The sequence below is a fragment of the Rattus rattus genome, chromosome 9 (genome assembly GCF_011064425.1).
Source record: "Rattus rattus isolate New Zealand chromosome 9, Rrattus_CSIRO_v1, whole genome shotgun sequence".
NCBI classification, from domain to species: Eukaryota; Metazoa; Chordata; class Mammalia; order Rodentia; family Muridae; genus Rattus; species Rattus rattus.
The window spans coordinates 33,543,402-33,567,502 of NC_046162.1; the positions used below are offsets into that span (position 1 = coordinate 33,543,402).

General features: G+C 44.9%; 2 protein-coding genes across 4 annotated transcripts; both read right to left on the bottom strand.

Annotated features, from left to right (window-relative positions):
• Positions 1-10,618: 10,618 nt before the first annotated feature.
• Positions 10,619-15,274, bottom strand: LOC116908813 (zinc finger protein 69 homolog). 3 transcript variants are annotated; one of them, XR_004389028.1, is made up of 4 exons: positions 15,155-15,274; positions 13,018-13,187; positions 12,749-12,838; positions 10,619-10,755 (listed from the first exon to the last, which is right to left on the bottom strand). XR_004389028.1 is itself a non-coding variant. In XM_032912218.1 (4 exons), exons 1-4 carry the CDS (start codon positions 15,185-15,187, stop codon positions 10,736-10,738), a joined length of 273 nt encoding a protein of 90 aa, XP_032768109.1. In that variant the 5' UTR covers positions 15,188-15,274; the 3' UTR covers positions 10,619-10,735. The 3 variants fall into 3 exon arrangements, 1 of the variants encoding a protein (XP_032768109.1); XR_004389029.1 differs by having other exon boundaries at positions 12,749-12,841; XM_032912218.1 differs by having other exon boundaries at positions 12,749-12,841; positions 13,061-13,187.
• Positions 15,275-22,318: 7,044 nt separating this feature from the next.
• Positions 22,319-23,353, bottom strand: LOC116908812 (E3 SUMO-protein ligase NSE2-like). Its single transcript, XM_032912217.1, has one exon. It carries the CDS (start codon positions 23,274-23,276, stop codon positions 22,536-22,538), a length of 741 nt encoding a protein of 246 aa, XP_032768108.1. The 5' UTR covers positions 23,277-23,353; the 3' UTR covers positions 22,319-22,535.
• Positions 23,354-24,101: the final 748 nt, after the last annotated feature.

Sequence of the window (24,101 nt, forward strand, 5' to 3'; positions counted from 1 at the left end):
GACCCCCGTTTGAAGGATGGGGCCACCCACCCATCTCCAAAATTTTAACCCAGAGTTGCTCCTGTCTAAAGAAAATACAGGGACAAAGAGTGGAACAGAGACTGAAAGAAAGGCTATTCAGAGACTGCCCCACCTGGGGATACATCCCATATGCAGACACCAAATCCAGACACTTGCTGATGCCAAGAAGTGCTTGCTGACAGGAGCATGATTTAGCTGTCTCCTGAAAGTCTCTGCCAGAGCCTGCCTGACAAATATAGAGGCAGGTGCTTGCAGCCAACCATTGGACTGAGCATGGGGACCAATGGAGGAGTTGGGGGAAGGACTGAAGGAGCAGAAGGGGTTTGCAATCCCATAGGAAGAACAACAATATCAACCAACAAGACCCCCCTCCCACCCAGAGCTCCCAGGGACTAAACCACCAACCAAAGAGTACACAAGGAAAGACCCATGGCTCCAGTTGCATATGTAGCAGAGGATGGCCTTATCTGGCATCAACAAGAGGGGAGGCCCTTGGTCCTGTGAAGGCTTGATGCCCCAGTGTAGGGGAATGCTAGGGTGGTGAGGTGGGAGTGGGTGGGTAGGTTGGGGAGTACCCTCATAGAATCAGGAGGAGGTGGAATGGGATAGGGGTTTGTGGATGGGAAACTGGGAAAGGGGAAAACATTTGAAATGTAAATAAATAAATTAACCAATAAAAATTGCAAATAAAATAAAAGTTGTCCCCTAAGAAATCCTATATAACCCTTGGCCTTTGTTCAGTTCACTGCTTTCCACTCTCAGGAGCAGAAGTAGCCAGCCCTCAATTCATCCCGTTTCTTCATGAACCTTCCAATAAATGCCTTTTATGAGATGTGTTGCCTGGTGTGACTCTCATCCAAAGAAGCCAAGTAGCAATGAAGAGAAGGGAAGAATGGAAAAAGAGGAGTGGGGCTGAGGGTCCTGAACGCCTCAGCTCAGCCATAGGTACCCTCCCCTGGGAGCTGCAACGCCTCTGCCGAGGAGGCTTTCTCCTAGAGTTGTGTGGTTCCTCGGCTCCCATGTTTCAGCATGCCCTTCCCCCGGGACACTGTCCCTTGGGAAAACTAACAGCTGTATAGTCCCTGGGCTCCAATGTCTCAGAATGCCCTTCCCCTGGGACACTGTCCCTTGAGACACTTCAGAGCTATAAGGTTCCTGGGCCCTCATGTCTCAGGATGTCTTTCCTCAGGATACCCTTCCTCAGGATACCTTCTCCCCTCATAGCTATGTGGTTCCTGGATTTCTGAGTCCTAGGATACACTTCCATCTGAGCAGGAACACTAATAAACTGAGACATCACTTGGGGGTGTATTGCATCATACAGGACAATTGATAAATACAGAGAGACACTGCAGGATTCATTTAGGCTTCTCAGCAGTCTCTCAATGACTGAACACTGACAGCTTCCTAGAAGCTCTTCTCGTTGTTATAGCAAAGGTACCCTTCACAATTTGATTTCCACATACCAAAACTTATCTGACCTACGGGTTGTCTTGAAAGACCCATCAAGCAATTCTCATCATCCAAGTAACACTTGGCCATACGAGACTTCCTGATTTGCCAGGCATGTCTGGAGACCAACATATACAGAGGCCCTGAGAATCCTTCAAAAGAATAATCCCAACAAATCTTAGATAATGGTCACTGACAAAAGGCTACTTCAAAGCTTAGGTGCCACCACTCCAGATTCATGCAAGATATAACGGTTCTGCCAAAACTCTGCTATAACCACTGTCTCACAAAACACATTATGTTATGTTTACAATGACAAAATCCAGCTCAACAAAATAGGGAATTCAAATCACTCTAGACTCCTCTTGTTCAAATAGCCATATTTAACCAACTGACAATTTTTTTCTGGGTTCTGTGTCATTATCATTTTGGTATCATTTCTTCTCTCATCACATTGCCACATAGCTGTTGAAAAATTCAAAATATATAAACTTAATTTTAGTTTTCTGACTGTGTCTTGTAGAGGGCAAAGGTAAACACACAGAGAAGTCCTGAGATAAGCCTGGAGACACCAGCTTCTCTCTCCAAAGGGAGAAGATATTTGGTTGTCCTCTTGAAATGCAGAAATGGAGTTTACAACCTGGCAATCTTTTGCTACCTGTTGAGTCAAGCTCCACCTATGTCCCTCAATATTGTCTGTTTATCCTAGACTTCTGCAAACCTTGAACATTGTTCTTGGCCATAAAACCCATCCTTATGAATGATGTCTTGTCACTTCTTGGACAGTCCCTGCCACCCAGGAAGCCTACAGTTATTTTCCCACAATATGTAGCTCATATTTATAACTCAGTCAACATGTGCTCAATAAATTTAATACTATCATGATGCATAAACTATTCCTCTGGCAGTTCTGAGTAGGCTTTGTTAATTTGTAAATTATTATGTCTATTAGTGTCTTAGGGTTTCTACTGCTGTGATGAAACACCATGACCAAGCAATGCGTGGAGGAAAAGGTTTATTTGGCTTACATCTCCATATCCCTGTTCATCACCAGAGAGTCAGGACAGGAAGTAAACAAGGCAGGAACCTGGAGAAAGGAGCTGATGCAGAGGCCATGGAGGAGTGCTGCTTGTTCAGTCTGCTTTTGTATAGAACTCAGGACCATCAGCCCAGGAATGGCACCATCCTCAATGGCTAGGTCTTCCCTAATCAATCACTAATTAAGAAAATGCCCTACAGGCATACCTATAGCCCATTTCTTAACTGAGATTCCTTCCTCTTAGATGACTTTAGTTTCTGTCACGTTGACATAAAACTGTCCAGTACAATTAGTGTTCAATTCATAAGTATTTAAATTTCCATGACTGTCCAGTAAGACACAAAGATATGTATTTGATTCCTAGGTAATTAAAAATTCTATTTAAGTCACATTGTCATCTAAATATAATAAGTTTGTTTAACAACAGTTTAATGACTGTTAGCTGAGAAGTCAAAAACAGCATGCTATGGCATTAAAATACGCACAATTTATCCACTACTCAGTAGCAACTAGCCTACATTTTAAGAGAGATAGTGATTCGGGGATATGAAGGACAATAAGATTCAGAGGTAGAGAGCTTTAACCTAAAACACCCATAAAACAATACTATGGAATAGAAGCATCTCTATAACAAATACAACGGCAATTACCAAAAAATTCCCTGCATCTTCGTGTTGGGCATTTTGGCTAATATAGATCCTATAGGCCTTCTATATCCCAAATCTCTCATTGCTAGATAAAGAGACCGTGACCTGTTCAAGGTAACGGGAGGTTAGAACTGGGTTGAACCAGATTTTTCAGCCGTCCAATTTATCACTATCACATTTTCCATTCAGTGTGAACTCTGGGATGCTCAAATCAGATTTCCCAGTGTGACACATCAAAGCTTATCTTCAGCCTAAGTCTTCATCATTCATGTCCTAGCTACTCAAATCTGAATCAAGTATTCTCCACTTTCATACAGTTCTTCTCTATGGTTTTATTATCTGGTATGCTGTGTTGTGCTTCAACTAAAAGTTTACCACAATAGTTATGTTTACTACATATCTACATCAATGTGACATCTGATTAGTATCAAAAGATTAATCAAAATGAAGGGGTTGGTGAAAAATTTTCTCATGTATGAGTCCTCTGATGTCTTGTAAGGTTTGTGCTCCTGCTGAAGGATTTTCCACATTCATTACACTTATAAGGTTTCTCTCCTGTATGTATCCTCTGGTGTACTATAAGGGATGAATTCTTAATGAAAGCTTTACCACACTGATCACATTCATAGGGTTTTTCACCAGTGTGAATTCTTTGATGTTCAATAAGATAGGCGCTTTGGCTGAAGGCCTTTCCACATTCAGTGCACTCATAGGGCTTTTCTCCAGTGTGTATAACTTGGTGTACAGTGAGGGATGATCTTCCAGTGAAATGCTTTCCACAGACCATACACTCATAAGGTTTCTCACCAGTGTGGATTCTGCGATGCTGAGTAAGGGAAGAATTCTTACTGAAAGCTTTCCCACACTGGTTACATTCAAAAGGTTTCACTCCAGAATGAAGTCTCTGATGTTCTATAAGGTACGTACTTTGACTAAAGGATTTACCACATTTGTTACATTTGTAGGGTTTTTCTCCAGTGTGATTTCGCTGATGTAGCGTGAGAGTTGAGCTTTTACTGAAGGCTTTTCCACATTCACTGCATTCATAGGGTTTTTCTCCAGTGTGACTTCTCTGATGGACAATAAGATGCATGCTTTGACTGAAGGCCTTTCCACATTGGTTACATTCATAGGGTTTTTCTCCAGTATGAGTTCTCTGGTGCACTGTAAGATTCATGCTTTGTGTAAAGGCTTTCCCACAGTCGTTACATTTGTAGGGCTTCTCTCCAGTATGAATCCTTTCATGCTGAATAAGGGATGAGTTCTTACGGAAGGCCTTCCCACACTCTTTGCATTGATAAGGTTTCTCTCCAGTATGAGTTCTTTGATGAACAGTAAGGTTCATACTCTGACTAAAGGCTTTCCCACACTCATTACATTTGTAGGGTTTTTCTCCCGTATGAGTCCTTTGATGTACAGTGAGGGAGGAGCGTTCGATGAAATGCTTGTCACATACATTACATTTGTAAGGTTTCTCCCCAGTGTGAATCCTCTGGTGCTTAAGCAGCGATGAACTCTGACTGAAGCTTTTCCCACACTCATCACATTCATATATTTTCTTTCTTACAAACATTCTTGAAGATTTCATTAACTTGGGATTTTGGTTAGAATCTTTTCCATATGAATTCCAGTTACAAAGTCTTATTGTCACAGGAATGCTTTGTGGTATACTAAGCATTGAATGCTCAATGGAACCGTTTTCAGTTTTATTACCTCCACACACCCTCTTCTCATTAAAAATTTCCTTTTGGGCCACTGTCACTTGGCCCAGATATCTTTCCTGTTGCTCTTCTAACCAACAGGTAGAATCCCAGACAGCCCCTAAAGCTGAATACCAGAGATCTTCCCTGTCCATTATGACCCCATAGGGCAAATTTTCAGTAATGGTGGACTTTGGAGTTGTCTGGTTTCAAGTCTTGACTCCCGGCCTGAAAAAAAGTAAAAATTCAGATGCATATTGATTCCTGTGCCAAGGGACTAGAAGCTACATATGGTGGGGGGCATAAGAGAATAAAGGTAGAATAGCTGTTAAGTGCACTGAACAGATTTTAACAAAGTTCTACAATTCCTAAAGAAACCAAAAGGTGAAGAACAATGTACCAGTCCACAAAAGCAAAAGAACTAAGACAAAGGCAGATCCACTGGATAAGTGGAGAGAAGGGGATAGCTCATCCAGGATGGATGGATCAACAGTTAATGTAGAGCCAGGGGAAAATACACAGAAGAGACTGGCTAAGGAAAGCAGGCGAGAATGATGTACTGTATTTTGATGATTACTTAATCTTCTTGACAGAATTCAGAGTCACCTGGGAAGGCCATCTCAATGAAGGATTATCTAGATTGAGTTGACCTGTGGAGGATTATTGTGATTCTATTAATTGATGTGAAAATGCTCACCTGGGCCTTCTCTTGGCCAGGGGATCCTGTATAAGATGGAGATAGATAGGAATCTGACCACTAGCAAGCATGCATTCACTGTTCTCTTCTGACTTTAGATGTAAAGTGGCCGGCTTCCTCAGCCATCTGCCACTGTTGACCACTCTACCATGAGAGGACGTTACTATGAACTGTGATTGGAATAAACTCTTAAGTTGCTTCTGTCAGAGTACTTTATCACAGCAGGAGAGAAGTAATTAAGAAAGAAACTGGTACCAGAAGTGGAGCCTTCAGTGTGTATACCCGACTGTGTCATTCTTACACCTTTGGACACATTTGTGGCTAGAATGTGCAAGAGTCTGGTACACTGAATGCAGGGATCAGAGCTTAACCCATTCTGGAGAGAGTGAGGTAAACATGGACCATAAGATTTCACAGGGAAACAAGGATTCCATCAGGGACCGGGCTAGGGGCCATTAGCATCCTATTTTGTTGAAATGTCTGTCTTCATTCTGCCCATATCCTGAGAACATGAATAAAGCTGTATTTCAAGACAGTGGACTAATTAATGAGGACAGTGGCAGGGTAAATTGAGCACAGGAAAGCATCTAGGTTATGTCTTAGAAAAGAGTGGCACTTTTTAGAAATAATCTCCTATATGCTGTGTAAAAGCATTCACCTATCAGTACAACTTCTGGGCAATGGGCCGAGGCAGGGTCAGAAGGTGGGACACTGGCAGAGAGGGGGGGTGGAGGAGGGAGCAAAGGAAGAGAAGGAGAGGGAGAGGGAGCGTATGTATGGAAGGGAATTCTCCCTGGGGACCCTAAGGAAGACAGACGAATGAAACCCGAATAGAGATAACTGTCCTTCTGGCTTAAATCTGATAGCACAAACTGGTTATGAGCTGGTTGAGGAACAGGCCTAGCTATGTGGCTTATGTATTTGTAAATACATTTGAGTCTCAGAGTCATTATTTTTTGGGAAACAAAGTGGATGGGGGGAAAACCATCTGAGGTTACAGATGGCAAAGTCCACTATAACAGCACTTCTTAAGGAGATCAACAACATTGTAGAGATGAGAACTGCACTGCACTGGGAGTGTATGAGGGGCAAACGGCACCCAACGAAGGCTCCCAAGGGGGTGATGTTCCTTCCTGGGCTGGGCACACAACCTGGCAGCAGAATCCATGGGCTGCTACTTGTAAAGGCAAGAAAGATGGAAATGGTGGTGGGAGGTCCTGGGTTTTAGTTGAGGCCATGAACTGTATGGCAAGATCAGTCTCTGCATGGAAGCCTCAATCGACTATTGTATGAAGTTGTGAAAAGGATGTCTTAGCTGTGGTGGAAACCACAGGATCATGGAGATGCCACAGCTGTGGGTCATTTGCCAAGGGGGCTGAAGGAATGAAGTAGAACTTGCGTAGAAGACAGTATAGGTGTGATCCATGTAGGTGGCAAAGCTGGAGGGGCAGATACTGAAGTCACACAGAGCCCAGAACATTGAATTAAGGGCCTCAGATATCAGACATCATGCTGTAGAAACTTAATTTGCTTTGGTGTGATTATTTTATGCCCGGTTTTCTCCATCAGTATATGATGTAAGAATTGAGTGCCCGCAATTAAGAGATTGTTAAGTACTGTAGAATCTTTTAAAGTTGGGTTGAATACATTTATAACATGGCAATGAGCCTATGGAAACAAGGGGTAGGTTATGGCTTAAAATTGATTTGTTTTGGTATTTATTGACGAGGGGTATAATTGTGAGCATTGACATGGTTAACTTAGCAGAATCTAGATTTATCTAGAAGGAAGCCTCACTGAGGGATTGCTAGATTGGGTGGCCTAAGGACGTGCCGATGGAGATTATCTTGATTACATTAATTGATGTGGGAAGACTGTGGATGGGATTGTCCCCTAGGCAGGGAATCCTTTACAAGGTGGAGTAGCAAGCTGAGGACCAGCAGGCCTGCACTTACTACCCTCTGCTAGATTCACGTGGCCAGCTGTCTCTGTCTCCTTCTACTGTGCTTTCTCTGCCATGATGGACCGTAACCTGCTACTGTGAGCTGAAATACCTTCTCCCTGCCCTATGTTTGTTAGAGCAACCAGAAAAGAAGCCAAGATGCCCATCTACCCAGCATTCCTACTAGTAGTTTCCTACAACCCTACACCAAATCAATCTAAGGAAATACCAAAGTATGAAAAAAGTGTTGTGCCTTCGGTCACATGTACACGTTTAAACCATGAATTTTAACACTACCTTAATGATTTACTTGTTTCTTTGGGAATGGGCTTTCATAGATCTAAGAGAGGACAAAATGATAATGAGTAAGACATTATCTGTAACTGCCCTTGGGGGATACCCTCATCCACAACATAAAGAACAAAACACAACTCTTAATGGGGGACGATGCTGTTTTAAACGCCTGCTTCTTAACTTTCAAGCAGACAGTTCTACTCATGGATGTAACAGGCCCAAACATCCCTACTCTTCCCTAAATTTCTTTCTATGAAGTGGAGGATTTGTGCTGAGCGGAGAAAGGTGAAGAGAATCTGTTGACCTGCTAGAAGTAACTGAGCAAAAGAAGGGACCCTGGAGTCGCTCAGGTTCATAGGCCCCCATGTCGTATCACAGACAAAATGTCCCAGAGGCAGTGAGGAATGAGGACAGGAAATTGCAACCTGGGAACCAGCTTTAGCACTGTCAATCAAAACTAACATAGCGAGGATTAGCATGGGGAACAGTAAAGCAGCTTAGAAGCGAGAAGAATGTGTAACAGGGCTCTTCCCTTCCGTGCTGACCTGCCTTAACAAACAGAGAAGTCGGACGTCAAGCAGGAGTCACCAGCAAACACTAAGGACTGCCGAGAGAGTCTCTCTAGTGGTATCAGCAAGCAGCACAGAGGCTGGCAGCTGTCTTGCTCCAGCTCGCTCTGGCAGCACCGTTACCCACTCAAGTTCTCTGAGAATATGTGAATTGCTACCCGGAATCCAACAAAAAGTGCAGGGGAAGATCTTTTAGCCCAGATAAACAGCGCTGCTGTGAAGAAGAGCCAGAAAGGGGTATTGTGAGGGCTGATCTCGATTGTCAACTTGACTACATCGGGGCCACTTCCTTCATGGAGAGGACATTTGTCCTAACTGGAATAGATTCTTTTTCTGATTATGGGTTCGCCCTTCCTGCTTGGAATGCTGCCATTAGTGCCATTTGTAGACTGATAGAAAGCATTCTTCACTGTCGTGTTATTCAATATGGCACTGGTTCTAGCCAGGGAACTCATAGCCAGAGAAGGTGACAACAGGCTCATGGAATCCAGCATCCCTACACAGCTGGCCTGATTGACAGGATGATGGGATTGCCTTTTGAAGGCACAGTTACAGTGCCAATTAGGTAGCAGCAGCCTGGAGGGCTGGAACAGAGTTCTCCAGAAGAAGGTATATGCTTTTAATCTTCACCCAAATATAGCAGTTTCTCCCAGTCCAGGAATCAAGAGTGTGGAAATGGGAATAGTTCCTAGTGATCCGTTTGAAAAAAATTCTGTGTCCTGTTCCTATGGCCTTAAGTTCTGCTGGCCTGGAAGTTTTGGTTCCAGATGGGGCTGTGCTCCTGCCAGGACACAACAAAACTCCACTGAGCTGGAACCTCAGACTTGCCCCCTGGCCACTTTGGGTTTCTGATCCTCTTAAGCCAACAGGCTAAGAAAGGAAGAACAGTGTTAGGAGGGGTTACTAATCCAGATTACCAGGGAGAAATTGGATTGCTTCTCTACAATGGAGGTGAGAAAGAGTAAGTCTGGACTGACGGAGATCCTTTAGGGTGTCTCTTGGTGCTACCATGGTTTGTGATTAGAGTCAATGAGAAACTACAGCAACCTAATCCAGGCAGGATGACAAAGGGTCCAGACCCTCAGGAAGGAAGGTATGGGTCACTCCTCTAGGAAGAGGACCAAGACCTGCTGATGTGCTTGCTGACGGTAGAAGAAACATGGGTAGTTAGGCCACGTGACAAAAAAATAAATTGCAATTGACATGAGTGTTTCCTTCCTATTTTGTTAAGGATGAGTTTGTACATATATACATATACATTAACTGATATTTGTGTTCCTTTATTTCTTTGCCATGTAATATAACATCAATTGAGATAACACGGGCCACAATCTGTGGCAGCTCACATGAAGGACACGGAAGAAGGAAGCTTTTGTTTCTGTCTGCTTGCCCTCCCTCTCGCTAACAGCTCACCCACCCTGCTGCCAGGGCTTTCCTTTGCTGGTGTCAGAACCTACTTCTTTGTGGTTCCAATACAGACTGAGAAGCAGCTGACACTCCCAGACCCATGGGGTTTTGGCCTTTCCTTCAAGAGAGCCATTGTTGGATGAGCCAGTTGGACCACAGCCTGTATACCGCCCTAATCAACCCCCTTCCATCTCTCTAGAGACTTATATGGAAATGATCACACATCAGAATAGGGGTCAGTGTTGGGTAGAGGTTAGACCGTGCAGGGCATGCTTGCTTTTGCTCTAGGTTCTGGACCCTGGGCGTCTGCTCTCTTTATTCTTCACTAATTTTCACCATCACCAACTACAAAGAAAAGCAGGAAGGCATAGTGGTTAAGTAGTAACTCTGGAGTCTGATTTTCTATCCTGCTCAAACTTGATTTCAGCCACTATTAGCTGAGTGACTGTGAAGGCTTCTTGACCTCTGTGTGTGCCAGGCCCCTCGTCGGCTGAATGAGACTTACCTTAGAGTATTTATAAAAGAAAAAAAAAATAGTAAAGCGTTCATTTATTAAGGGTGTGGCAGAATTTGTATTGTGTCAAATAGCATATACTTTATAAATCCTTCTGTTTATATATACTTCAGAAGCCAAGCGAGACAAAGAATAAAGCATTTGTTATTCTGCAAAATTGCTTAACAGTTTTTTTAAAAACTGAAAACACCATAAAAAACTTAGTAAGGTTCAATGTATTCTTTATTAATGTTAGCTGCCTAATTTAAATGTAAATCCTGAAGACTTAATTCTTTTTTTTTTTTTTTGGAGCTGGGGACCGAACCCAGGGCCTTGCATTTGCTAGGCAAGTGCTCTACCACTGAGCTAAATCCCCAACCCTAAGACTTAATTCTTAAGAAAAAGAAAAGCAAAAAGATTACCTACAAAGTTTTACAAACCGGCCTAGGAGATCCTCTGAGGAAGACAGGATGCTCAAAGACAACATGGCAGGCCTGCGAAGGTGAGGAAAAAGCCCGGTGACAGGAGAAGTGGACTCAGCCATCACTGCACATGCACAGAAACCTAGACACCCTCTGCAGCCAGACACTTCCCCACCAACACGACACCACTGAACAGACAGTGATTGCTGTGCACTGCACTCACTGTCTTCCCTAGCCTTCACCCTGTTCTCCTCTCTCCTAGCTCCTCACAGTTTCTCCTTGTCAAGAGGATAATTCAGATCCATGCCCTGAAGAGCACAGAGCTCGGGAGAGAATCTTTACAAGATAGGCTGTTAGTGCTGACTTGTATCTGACCTCATGTCCTCACTGCTGTTAGCTAAACTTTGGGGATGTATCTGAGAACTGACCTCTGCATTGATCAACAACCTCACAAAGAACACAGTGTAATACCAACACAGCCCAGTAGCCAGAATTTTCCTGCTTTCCTAAACTCCTAAACTTTATAGATGCCCCTCCAAGGTACTCAGTGGACATGTTTGTTTATAATGTCCTTTTGTCTATGCCTATAAAAGCTATAACAGCTCCCTTTTCTTCAGAAAATACATTCAGGGTAACCGCTGTGCCTATACTCTAGAGTATCTGTTTTTCTATTTCCTGGACAAACTGCACAAACAGAGGCCTCTAAGTCTGCAGGGGTCCCCAGGGAGAGGCCAGCACAGAAGTGGGAGTCAGACAACAGCCAGTCTCTCCTCAGCCTCCTTGGCGCGTTTATAATTTTGTGAGTCTGAATCCACAGAAATAAGAGAACAATGAACACATCTGACCCTCACCCAGAATCTCTGTGTGCAGATACTTGGGCCTCATTTATTGTTTCTGTGTGTTAGGCGTAAGTACTGGCTTTGCTGGACCTTCTTAGCTCACTGATTTAACATGCTACCCCTGCACACCCCAGCATCTTCTCCTGTGGACATTTTCTGACAGGTCACATGGTACTGATAATGGCATGACAATCAATGTAGTACTGTATCCTTTTGTTTTTGAGGCAGGGCTGATGTCAGGTGCCTCTATCACTCTCCACCTTATTGTCTGAGACTGGGTGTCTGACTGAACTGAAGCTCACCAATTTGTCCACAGTAGCTGGCCAGAGAGCCTAACGACCTTCCTGTCTCTGCCTCCTCACTGCCGAGCTTCAGGTACGTGAGGCCTGTACTCTACAGGCATGGCTTCTACGTGAACACTGGGAGTAGAACTCAGGTGTTCAAGCTTACCCGGCAAGCACGTTACCAAACCACCTCCAGGTCCCTGGCTCACTCTTTAGCTATAAAAAATACATTTTAAAACAACGGGGCTAGAAATGTGGGAAAGGCAAGATGTAAAACGTGCTTTCCGTGGAGAAAAGCCAAGGATATTGCCTCATAGAGAACTCTCGGCTGTGGTGGAGGCTGACCAAGGTACAATCGTGAAGAGCTGAACGGCGGGGAATAAATCGATGGTGGACACAGACGGGACTTTTAGAGCTGTAAATGGGACACATAAGATGTAAAGCTGTTGGAACTGCAAACAAAACCACAGCCATTTCTCACTTTTTAAAATATGCAGCCTATTCAAAACCCTTATCAAGGCAGGAAGAAGAGAAAGCTCTCAAATGTTTACAAATACAAGGGGAAGGAAGCTAGGAATATAGGTTAAGCCTGGGAACAAAAACAGTCAAAGGATGTGTTTCAGTCAGGGACAGATTTAACTGAACACAGATGAAGACAGAGAGGAAACAGCCATTGCTAACACTTCCAAATGCTCAGTGGCTCCAGGCAATGTACAAATGCTACATGTGTAGGTACTCAAGCCTCACAATGTGTCCATCCCCTCTGCCAAGACTGGGACTTAAGCTTGAGTGACAGAGGACAACTCTCATTGGCATGGTGGCACTGTCCACCTGTCTTCCTACAATACGCATCTGTGGGAGCTGGTCTCTCCAGAGACCCACAATCCCGTTCACGCTTCCTCGTAAGACACACGTTTCCAGTCCTTGCATCCTGACACTTACCCAGAGAGATGCAACCTGGGAATTCTCCTTTTCTCAGGGTCAGTTCTTGTTCCAGGTCAGAGATCACATTTGGTTTGGATGGTTGATGCTCTGCTTGGGAAGAAAGAGACCAAGTTTAGGTTCTAAGCTCAATCAGCACATACCCCCAGGACTGTTCTAATTTCCCCCTCTCCATTTTCTCTGTTCTCTACAGACTTTCCATCGTGAGAGAGAGGCACTAAGGCACTATCCTAAACAATGTCCCATGAGAGGAGGTTTTTGAGTCAAACCTGTGAATTCCATAGGCAGAAGGCTGAAGGTGGGGCTGCTCACCCAGGGAGACCAGGGTGCTCCAGTTCTCCAGCATCACCCTGCCATACAGGTTCCTCTGTGCAGAACACAGTTGCATCCACTCCTCCCAAGTGAAGTCCACAGACACATCTTCGTATATCAGTGACTCCTGAAAATACAAAATTCTCCTTGAGAAAAGACCAAGCAGGACCAGAAGGATGAGGGTATAGGCTACATTCTGACAAAAACAAGACATGTGCAACAAACCACAGACATTATGAGCCAGAGGTAAAAACGATAACACAGAGTGGTTTGAGAGCTGTGGTATTTCCTTTCCTGTTTCAAAAGCAACTTAAAGGAGAAAGAATTTATTTTGGCTCATAGTTCAGGGGTGCAGACCATCATGCTGCAAAAGACAAGGTGGCAGGAGCAAGAAGCAGCTGGTCACATGACAGTTGGGAAGCTGAGAAGGATGAATGGCCGCTGCTCAGTTCCCTTTCTCCACGCACAGCCCAGGGTCCTGGCTAGGGAATGGTGCCGCCCACCATGGGAGGGTCTTCTCACTTCAACCTAATCAAGATGGCATGCCTAAAGCCCATCTCCCAAGTGATTCCAGACTCTGTGAAGGTGGCAATTCACACTGACTGTCTCGAGAATCAAGGATAGGAAAAGAAGGTACACAGAAGTGCTATGGTGTGTCCTGAGGTGGTTTGACTCAAAGGCTCAAGTGTTAGAAGCTTGGTCCCCCTGTGGCAATGTTTAAGAAGACTGGTGAGGTGCAGCAGTAGCTAGAGTGAGCAAAGCAAACAAGCAGACCTGAGGTAAGTGAAGGAGTTAAAATAAAAACTACAAAAGAACAGCAGATAAGGGGATAGGACAGAACAGGCCTGAGACATGCCCGGCCAAGCCTAAAAACAAGGTCAAGAGATTGTTCCAGGAACTAGCTAGCCACTACCAAACTCCCTGCTCTACAAATAAAGATAAGACGCTCTCCTACATTGTGAACACTCCAGCCCACACGTACTGCTTGCTGATGAGACCTTGTACCCATTTCCCTTGCTGATATATAAATCAACCAATCAAGTATAACCACGCTGAATCCCCTTGCCTTCCCCTATAAAAAGCTTTAAATTTCGAGTCTTGGGGTCGACTCCTCTGTCTCTTGTGTGAGATACAAGCTGTCCCAGAGCTCTGATAATAAACTGCCTCGTGTGCTTTACATCAAGAGCCGGTCTCTCGAGTTTCTTGGGGGAGTACAATCCCGTGACTGGAGTGGGGTCTCCTAAGAGGGGGTCCTACATTAAGATCCTGAGGACTCACATAAAAGGACTCCCATATGTTACTGGTCAGTTAACATAGATTGAATGGTGAGCTTCTGGTTCAGTGAGAGACCATGTCTAAACATAAAAACATCATGAAGTGACAGAGGAAGATACCTGTGACCTTGTCTGGCCTTTGCAAACATAAGCATGGGCATGTACACACACACACACACACACACACACACACACACACACACACACACAAACACGGGGGGGGGGCAGGAGAGAGAGGGAACTGGTGGGACCTTTAAGGACTGGGGTCTAGTTGCTACAGCCCTTCCTATATGGTCTCACCCACTCACCTGCATTCCTGACACTGTGACACCACCCACTATGCAGTCTTCACCATAGCTAAAACAGAAGCCAGTACTGTAAGACTTAACCACGCTATGTACATGGCAGACGCTCAGGAAATGGCTGTGATTTCTATCACCACTGTGGAGGAACGACATGACACATGACTGCTAAGATGGACTCCATATTGAAACTTGCACCTGCACTACAGAAAACCCTCTGTGGCTTCCTTTCCCAGACCTTGAGATGAGTGGACACTCCCTCCTCCTCAGGCCCCTGACCTCCCCTTTCCTAGGCTTTTCTGACTCTTGATAGTGCGTCAGCCCTAGAAGCACCGATCCACCTCTCCTGTGACCTTGGTTCCTTCTCTAGCCTTTGAGTGCCATCAAGAACTCCAGCGGCAGCTGAGAACGGGGTGAGGGACAGCGAAGGGACCCAGTACTCCAACACATCCCTGTCCCCTGTAATGAAGTCCCTTCCCATTATGGGAGTTAAAAGATGTCTGACAATGAAGTCTCACCTGAGCTCCCAATGGCAGAGTTCCAACAGCCATTGCCTTCCTCCTTCCTGTGGGGCCTTCCTAGAGAATGCACCGTCTCTAGAAGCAGAGCTGAGGGATGGAAGGGAAGCCATGAGAGACTCCTGCTGCAACAAAAAAATAAAAGCCCTACAAATAAATTAAATAAGAAGTATGTGGCATCGACGCAAATACGGCTAAATATTTTACCTATGGATTTTGCTTTATTAAGCTTACTTGGTATAAAGCTAATTATGGAAAAATTATTAGTTAATCATGTTGTATAACATCTCTCTTTTTTTTTAGCTTTATTTTCTGTGGATCAGTAAGTGTTCTGACCGCATGTATGTATGGATGTGCACCACGCTTGTGTCTGGTGTTGGAGGAGGTGGGAAGAGGGTCTGATCCCCTGAAACTGGAGTGAAGGATAGTTTTGAGTCACTGTGTGGGTGTTGGGAACAAAACGTGGGTCCTCTACAAGAGCAGCAAGGGCTCTTAGCCTCTAAGCCATGTCTCCAGCCTTTTAAAAGAATCCTAGTCAAGACAAGCGCCAGATGTTCTCACTCACATGTGGAAGCTGAGTATGTTGATTTCACTGAAGCAGAAAGCATGTAGTGGATACCAGACCCTGAGCAGGGGAGGCAGGCGCACAGGGAGGTTAGTTACCAGGCACAGGAATAAAGTTAAGCAAGCCATGCTGACGGGAGCCTGATGCAGCTGTCTCCTGAGAGGCTCTGCCACAGCCTGACCGATACAGATGCGGATGCTCACAGCCAACCATCGGGCTGAGCACAGGGACTCCAATGGAGGAGTTAGGGGAAGGACTGAAGGAGCTGCAGGGGCCTTACCTGGCATCAGTGGGAGGAGAGGCCCTTGGTCCTGTGAAGGCTCAATGCTCCAGTGTAGAGGAATGCTAGGGTGGTGAGGCAGAAGTGGGTGGTTGGGGGAGCACCCTCATAGAAGCAGGGTAAGGGGAAATGGGATAGGGGGTTTGCAGAGGGAAAACCAGGAAAGGGGATAACATTTGAAATGTAAATAAATAAAATATCCAATGTTTAAAAATAGAAAAAATGAATCAAGGAAGTATTTTTATATAAGAATGCTTTTAAAACTTAAAAAAAGTTAAGAGACATATCTTTTCACCTTCTACAGCACAAAAAGTCAGCTATAATTAACTCACATTAGCCTATTTTTAAATTAGCAAGGGATTTTCATTTTTTGATTGTATATATGTATGTGTGCTATGTTCACACACACACACATGTCTGTGTGTGTGTGTGTGTGTGTGAGAGAGAGAGAGAGAGAGAGAGAGAGAGAGAGAGAGAGAGAGGGGGCACAGGGGAAAGGACATTTGGTGTTCTGCCGTACTCCTTGAGACAGTCTGTGAACCTGGAGTTTGGCTGCTGGACAGCAAACTCCAGCAATTCTCCTGCTTCTGTGCCTCACCTCCCCAGCACTGGAGTTACTAAAGCCCTCCCAGATACCTGCATGGGTATCGCCTCCGAATTAAAGTCGTCATGCATGCTCAGAAGGCACTTCTACCCACCCAGCCATCTCTCCAGTCTCCCTTTTCATTTTTTGAGACAGTGTCTCACACAGCCCAGGCTGGCCATGAACTTGCTGTGTAATATGGAGCCTTCAACCCCTGCCTTCGGCTTCCAGGTGCTGAGATTACACTCAGCTGAGGAAAGCATCTTCAATGCTCCCAACAGAAAGAAATGGGAAACATGTGAGTTTATGGACTAATTAATCTCATTTGACCATATACAGTGTAATCGATGTGTAACACTACAACTTAAAAATATGCACATTGTTTCAATTCAAAATGAATACTCATGCAAGAGAACGTGTTCCTCAGAATTTTAAATGGCATTTCCTAGAACACAGTTGTCTTAGGGTTACTGACTGCAATGAAGCCTCATGACCAAGGCTTGGGGAGGAAAGGGTTTATTCGGCTCACACTTCCACAGCAGTGTTCATCATTGATGGAAGTCAGGACAGGGACTCACACGGGGTGGGAACCTGGAGGCCGGAGCTGATGCAGAGGCCATGAAGGGGTGCTGCTTAGTGGCTTGTTCAGCCTGCCTTCTCATAGAACCCAGGACCACCAGCCTTGGAGATGGCACCATGCACACTGTACTGGGCTCTCCCTTCTCAATCACTAATTAAGAAATGCCCTACAGCCCGATCTAATGGAGGCATTTTCCCAGTTGAGGCTCCCTGCTTTTAGATAACTCTAACCTGTGTCAAGTTGGCACAAAACAATAGTATCACTGAAGATTAAGTGTCTTGTCAACATCTACTGTGAGAACAGCTTCATGCCAAACAATGCCAGAAATGGCTGTAAATACCACAGGCAGTCTCCAGCCTCATGGATGTTATAGCCCAACAGGGAACACTAATGGACAATTGCAAATCCTAGCAGTTCAAGTAGTTCAGGGAAAGCATGCATATCTAGGAATTCAGGTGCTGAGTTATTACAGTTCAGTGGAGGCCCTGGGTTTGATCCTACAGTAAAGGTAGAGGGGTGGGATGGACTGGGGATATGAGAAAGTTAGCGTTATCAAGAAAGGATTAAATATACAATAACACATAATAAGGGCTGTCGTTTGGAAAAAGAATAAAGATGCATAAACAGAGTGAGAGTTCTACGGGAAACTATAAATGAACATCTTTGTGATATAATGAAACAGAAGGCCTCTCTAATTATGGTTAAACACAGTGGCGGGGGAGGGCGAGGGAGCTGGCCCTGGGGAAAGATGGCTCAGTGCTGTGCAAGCATGAGGACCAGAACACAAGTGGGAGGATGGGATGCCCGAGGGCTTGGAGGAAGACCAAGGATGCTTCTCACCATGTATGTGGATATATGTGCACCTGTACCCATACATACACACAGACATAGACATACACATGTGAATTGTAAAAAGAAAACACAGAGGAAGGTTTATAAGACTATAGGCATGTGCGACTTTTCTGTGTATCCATCTGTTCATACAACCCATGTGAAAGTTAGGAGTAAAATGAGCTGGAGTTTAGCATAGGGGTATTATTTGAGGAAGGGTCTCACTAAGTAGCCTTGGCTGGCCCAGACTCTCTATGTAGAGCAGGGTGGTCTCAAACTCATTCCCCTACCTCTGTGGGATTAAAGGCACACACTACCACACCTAGTCTGCACCTCTCCAAGGCTTAAGAGACTACTAGCACTTCAAGTTGGTGTGGGGCCATCAGTCACTCCTACACTGCAACGGTCTTTAGAAACTGCTACTTTTCTGGAAAGAAGACGGGAGATATCCAAAGGTCTAATTATAACATTGACCTAGAAATTTCACTTGAAGATTTTGTGGAAAGGGGCAAATACAAAGAATGGCACAACTGTACCATTTACAATATTAAAACAAAACACAACAAAACCAAATAACCCGAGGATCAAAGGGGACATGAGCTCTGAGAGTCAATCATACTTTCCCTACAATTCATGAAAATGATAGCTTTAACTGCCCTTAAAAATTAGTGTTGTAAGTTTATTCTCATCTCCATTGGGTGGTGATTTAGAAGCACCTCAAGCATCTTACAAAATGCATTTCCTAACTGAAAGGCACTAACATTACTTTTTTATTTTCTGGAAGCAAAAGGTTTCTATTTATACATATAACACAATACATGGACTTTTGGACAAATTTCAAATGATTTTGCTCATTTATTTTCTAGTTAACCAATAATGAACTTAAAGAGAGGAAAGCCAGTAGGCATGTTCTTCTCCCTTAGCCAGGACCCACTCAGCAGGCCCCTCCTTCGCTCCCCCAAGCAGAGGGCTAATCCCTAGCAGCGGTGCACACAATGGCCAGAGCCCCGGACTGTGGTCCTGTGTCCTGCCAGGCTTCTGAGAGCGGGTCTCTCACGCGTTCACAGCGCGTACCGAGCGAGAGCTGCTCAGCCAGGTAGAGCTGCGGAGCATTCGGGCGCGAATGACTCTGGGGTACGGGAGGGACCGAGCCAGGGTCTCCGTCTGGGTGTCCTGCGGCCTGGCGCCGGCATGAGCAGCACACCTGCGACTCCACGCTCCTCGCCGACGACGGAGCACCGCTCTGTCCGGCCAGCCCCGCCCTCGGGCCACAGAGCTTGGCACCAGAGCCCGGGGATCCCAGTGGGAACGCCTCTGCCTCCCGGCCCTTGGACCACCCGCCCGAGGCAACCCACTCACCAGTCACTGAAGAAACCAGAGGCTGGCCGCGAAGGCAGCCGCACTGGGCGCGCGGGACTACATTTCCCACAAGGCCATGAGGCGTCGCCAGGGCTTCCAATTGCGCAGGCGCGATCGGAGGGCCGCTAGTGAGGGATTGCGCTCCTAGTGTGCAGGCAAGGACCACTTTAAAGAAACCGGTTCTAGAACCGGTTCCTTCCCCAAAGTAAGAGGACCTTAGACATCCCCTTGCATGGGGTTAGGATGAGAGGTAAGTTAGTAACGCGATGTAGATACTTCATAGCCCTCTGTAACTGGGAGATAGGGAATCACGCACTGGCCCCGTGAATTGTCACTGTGGAAAACCAACCACCTCTATGAGTGAAACTCATGGATGCTAAGGTAGTTTCGGCTGCATCCATGGCTTTGGAACTAGAAGAATATCTTAGGATATTTTCCATCTTATCTTAGGATAAAAGATAGTTTACAGACTGTAATATTTGCTTCTTATATGGTCGTCTGTCTTTTTAACGTTTTTCTTTAAAATCTGACATCATGATACTTGCATACTGCGCACTGTGATTCACCCCTAGCTACCCTAGTCCATTGCTTCCTACTTTCATTGACCTCCTTTCTTCCCAACTAGTCCTTTTCCTACACTTTTGGTCCTTTTTTCTTCCTTCAGAAATCAAATCGTCTGTTCCATGCAACAAAGACTGTGTCCTGAACCAAATGCTGGACAGGCATCTGGAGGCCACTTTTTGACGAGACTCAAAAATCCAACTATGTCTCCACACGTGCGTGCGTGACCAAATTCCTTTAACCGCACACTTTGTGTCTTAGGTCTTTGGCATTGTATTTCTGCTTTGATGGGAGGGTATCCTGGGACTCAAAAGTCCAGGAACCATACCACTCTGAGGAGAAAAGCTATCCCAGTGCAAGGGTATCCTGAGACCCAGAGTCCCAGGAACCACACAGCTCTGAGGTGAGATAGTGTCCCAAGAGAAGGGCATCCTGAGACATGGGAGCTCAGGAAACACAGTTCTAAGAGAAAGGCTCCTCAGCAGAGGCGTTGCAGTTCCAGGGGATGGTGTCCCCAGCTGAGCCCAGGAACTCAGTAGCCTGCGCTCATCACCCCTTCTCATCGCTTCTTCTCTTCATTGCTTCTTCTCTTCATTGCTTCTTTACTTCGTTGCTTCTTCTGACGAGAGTCACTTCAAGCAGAAAAATCTCATGAAAAGGGTTTATTGGATGGACCAGGGTGTGAAGGGATGAATCCAAGGATCTCTGCCCTCTGTTCCAGGGAACAGACAACAGGGAATTGGACAAAATGGCAGTGCTTATATAGTGTTTAGGGGGCAGAGTTTTGCAGCGCAGAGATTTCCAGAGTGACGATTGGTGGAATTTCAAGGTAGTTCAGGGATTGGTGTGCTTTCTGATCAAGGGTTGATTTTTTTTGGGGGGGGGGAGGGGGAGCTCAGGGATTGGTGGGGTTTCCTGCTCAGGGATTGGTGGCTTTTTTCACCCCCTTTTTCTTGCATCAGGCCCATGGATGGGAAGTCCTTCCCGTCCACAGGTGGCTTTGACTGAGGCACCATCTCTGTGAGCTGGAGAGGAGGTGCTGGCATTGTGGACAGCTCCTGAAGTACTGTTTCACCAAGGCTGTGTGTGGGCTGAGGCAGGAAAGAAGGTGTTGTCACCGTGGACAGCTCCCCAAGACAGCAGTAGTCTGAGGCAGGAAAGGCGTGGCTTCCTTGAACAGCTCTTGAAGGCCAGCTGAGGCAGGAAAGGAGTGCACCACCGTGGACAGCTCCCGAGATGCCACAAGCTGAGGAGGTATCATGGTGCCATCATTTTTACTGGAGCCTCCATTTTCGACACCTCCCGTAGGACATTTTGCTGCTCTCTCTGTAGGCTGGGGTGGGAGTGAGGGGCTTGCTGCCATTTTGACAGCTTTTGTGGTGCACAGCTCAGGGACTACAGACATATCTTTAGCTCCTCTTTGGTGTCCACTATCTCTCTCCTTGTTGGCTATAAATTTCTAGCTGCCTCTTTTTTTTTTTTTTTTTTTTTTTTAAATTCAGAGATGAGCTCTTGTTTAATGCAAGTGGCAAGTGGCTACCCCTATTGCCAACATACAAATAAAAATTCTATTGCTATTCACTGGTAGTGTCTGGCTCTTTTTCATAGTTGTCTGTACTATTTAAAAATATGAAAAAAAGAGAAAAATGTCACAATTGAGGGTTTGAGAGATTAAGAAGTTAAGAATGGTTATGCTCATGTAGAGGACTCAAATTCTGTTCTTAACACCTACTTCATGCAGTTCTAACCAGCTGTGACTCCATATCCAGGGCATCCAATTTGTCTTCCGTGGACACTTGCCCTCACGCACCCACACATGGACAGTTTTTTAATTGAAAATTTATACAAAATATCACAGTAATCCAGGAAAAAGCAACTACAGGTAAAAATGTGTCCCTTAGTTGGGCATACTGGTGAGCATCTATAATCCCAGTACTGGGGAGGCAGAGACAGGAGGACTGATACAAGTTCAGTGACTCCTGAATGCTGAAATCGCAGGCCTGCACTTCCGGCTCAGTCCCTCCAGAGTTATTTTTAGCCTACTCTCTCAGGAACTGATAGGCTGACCAGAAGCATCACTATAAATGTGGAATCTTTGAAGAACAAAATTAACGAGTTTGATAGATACCTATAAACAGCTCTCCAAAATTTGAAGGAAATAGTTTATAGATATGATTTTTTTTTCGGAGCTGGGGACCGAACTCAGGGCCTTGCGCATGCTAGGCAAGCGCTCTACCACTGAGCTAAATCCCCAACCCCTATAGATATGATCTTATATTGGTTTGAAAGTAGTAACACATTTAACAGAATTGGTCTATAGAACATATTCTTTAATGATATAAGTATGATACACACCTTTTTAAAAGACTAGAGAGTTTTGTTTTTTGTTTTGTTTTGTTTTTTTTTGAAGATTATCAAAGTTTTATTTAAAATTTCAGAGCACTTGAAAATAAAGACTATAATGTACTTGTGTTTTTATTGTGTAACTTAAAAAATGCTTTCAATTACAGTTAGCCTTGAGGGTCACTGCAGAGCTTGCCGGGCCTATTGCTGTGTACGCTCACTCTCTGGTGGCTGCGGGGAGGTAGGCTGCGGACACCCCTGTGGGCAGGGGGCTGGCTCCTACTCGGAGTGGTGCTTTTTCTTCTTGTTATGGCTCTCGATTGCCCTTCTCAGGGCTTCATCCGGAATGAGATCTGACATTCTCATGTCTGTGTGGCTACAGTCAATTTTTGGGCAACAAGCCTTCTTCCTCTTATGCTTGGATACGATCATGCGAACAATGGCTTCCTCTTCGTATGTGTGGCCACACATTTTATTTTTCACTGGCTTCTTCATTTCCAACTGTGTTATGGGGCAGATGAAATTGGTTTGGCTCTGGGTCACAATCATATCTTCATCCATTCCTTCTATCCCATCATTCTCTCTGTCTGCATGAATACCATATTGCTTCTTCAGCTCCCGCAGCTGCTGCTTAAAATGCACAAACTTTTCATTCTCTTTAAAGTCGGTGTCAGAGTTCTTATCCTGTAAAGCCAAAAATTTCTTCTCCACCAGTAATTTTAAATCTGGTACTTTTTCTGGACGTTCTTCTTTTACATGATTTATTGTAGACTGGACAGCCTTAACATAATGGTTTAGTTCTTGATCCATTTTAGCAAATTCAACCATGGCCTTGTCCATACTGTACTCACTACTCACTTCAGTTTGGGTCTCCACAAGGTCCAAGGCAATACTAGAAACTGTGTCCATCCCAGAGCTGATACAGGACTGGAAGGTTTTTAAGGAGGAGAGCGCTGACTCTATGCCACTGAAGGATATGTACCGAGTAGAACCTGAATTTGTACTGGACCATCCTGGCATCTTGAAATTGTTACCTGGCTGTCCCACCTAGCTCAGCGATATCTTGCCGAACGTCGCACACCCAGACCCCGATTTCTTTCCTCAGCCTACTTCTCCAGTGGCTGAAACGCCCCCGAGAGTTTTGTTTTTAAGATGAAGAGACTACTTAGAGGAGTATTTGGATCTAAAATAGAATGACAGTAAAGAAAAGACAGCTGGCCTAGTAGAACACATGTGAAACCTTAAGAGTTAATGGTGGAGTCAAAGATAACTACACATACCCTGCACAACATAGTACCTGGACATCCGAGAAGACAGAAGCAGAAAGCTCACTCTTCTCTCTCCTCTGAGCACAGCACGAGATTCTCATGCAAGAATTGATCCCACCATACCCAGAGAAAAGAACATCATTATCTCTGAAGCCCTAGGGTCACAGAGAAGAGCCTGAGGAAACAGATCCTGCTATGGCTCCGCACCCAGTGTATTACCATTAGATCATACACTCTTTGTTCAGTTACATTTCTCAAGGAGGCAGAAGGAGAAACGGGGAGGTCTCACAAGGCAGTTCCAGGGCACGTTCCAAATGACCTAAGTATCGACCATAAGCCCACCCATAGCACTTCCAAGCCGTGCCATGCTGGGAGCAAGCATCTCTGACACTAACTTGATACACACTTGTTGTCATCTACCATAGCCCTCCTGCCATTATGGTTTTCCTGGTCCTTATGAAATTTTTATTAACAACTATTTTAGTAATATTTTATAAAACTATGAATTTTATTTTTAAATTTGGCTTGCTTTGATATTGTTAGATCACATCCAGATGAGGCCCCACCCACCCAATTA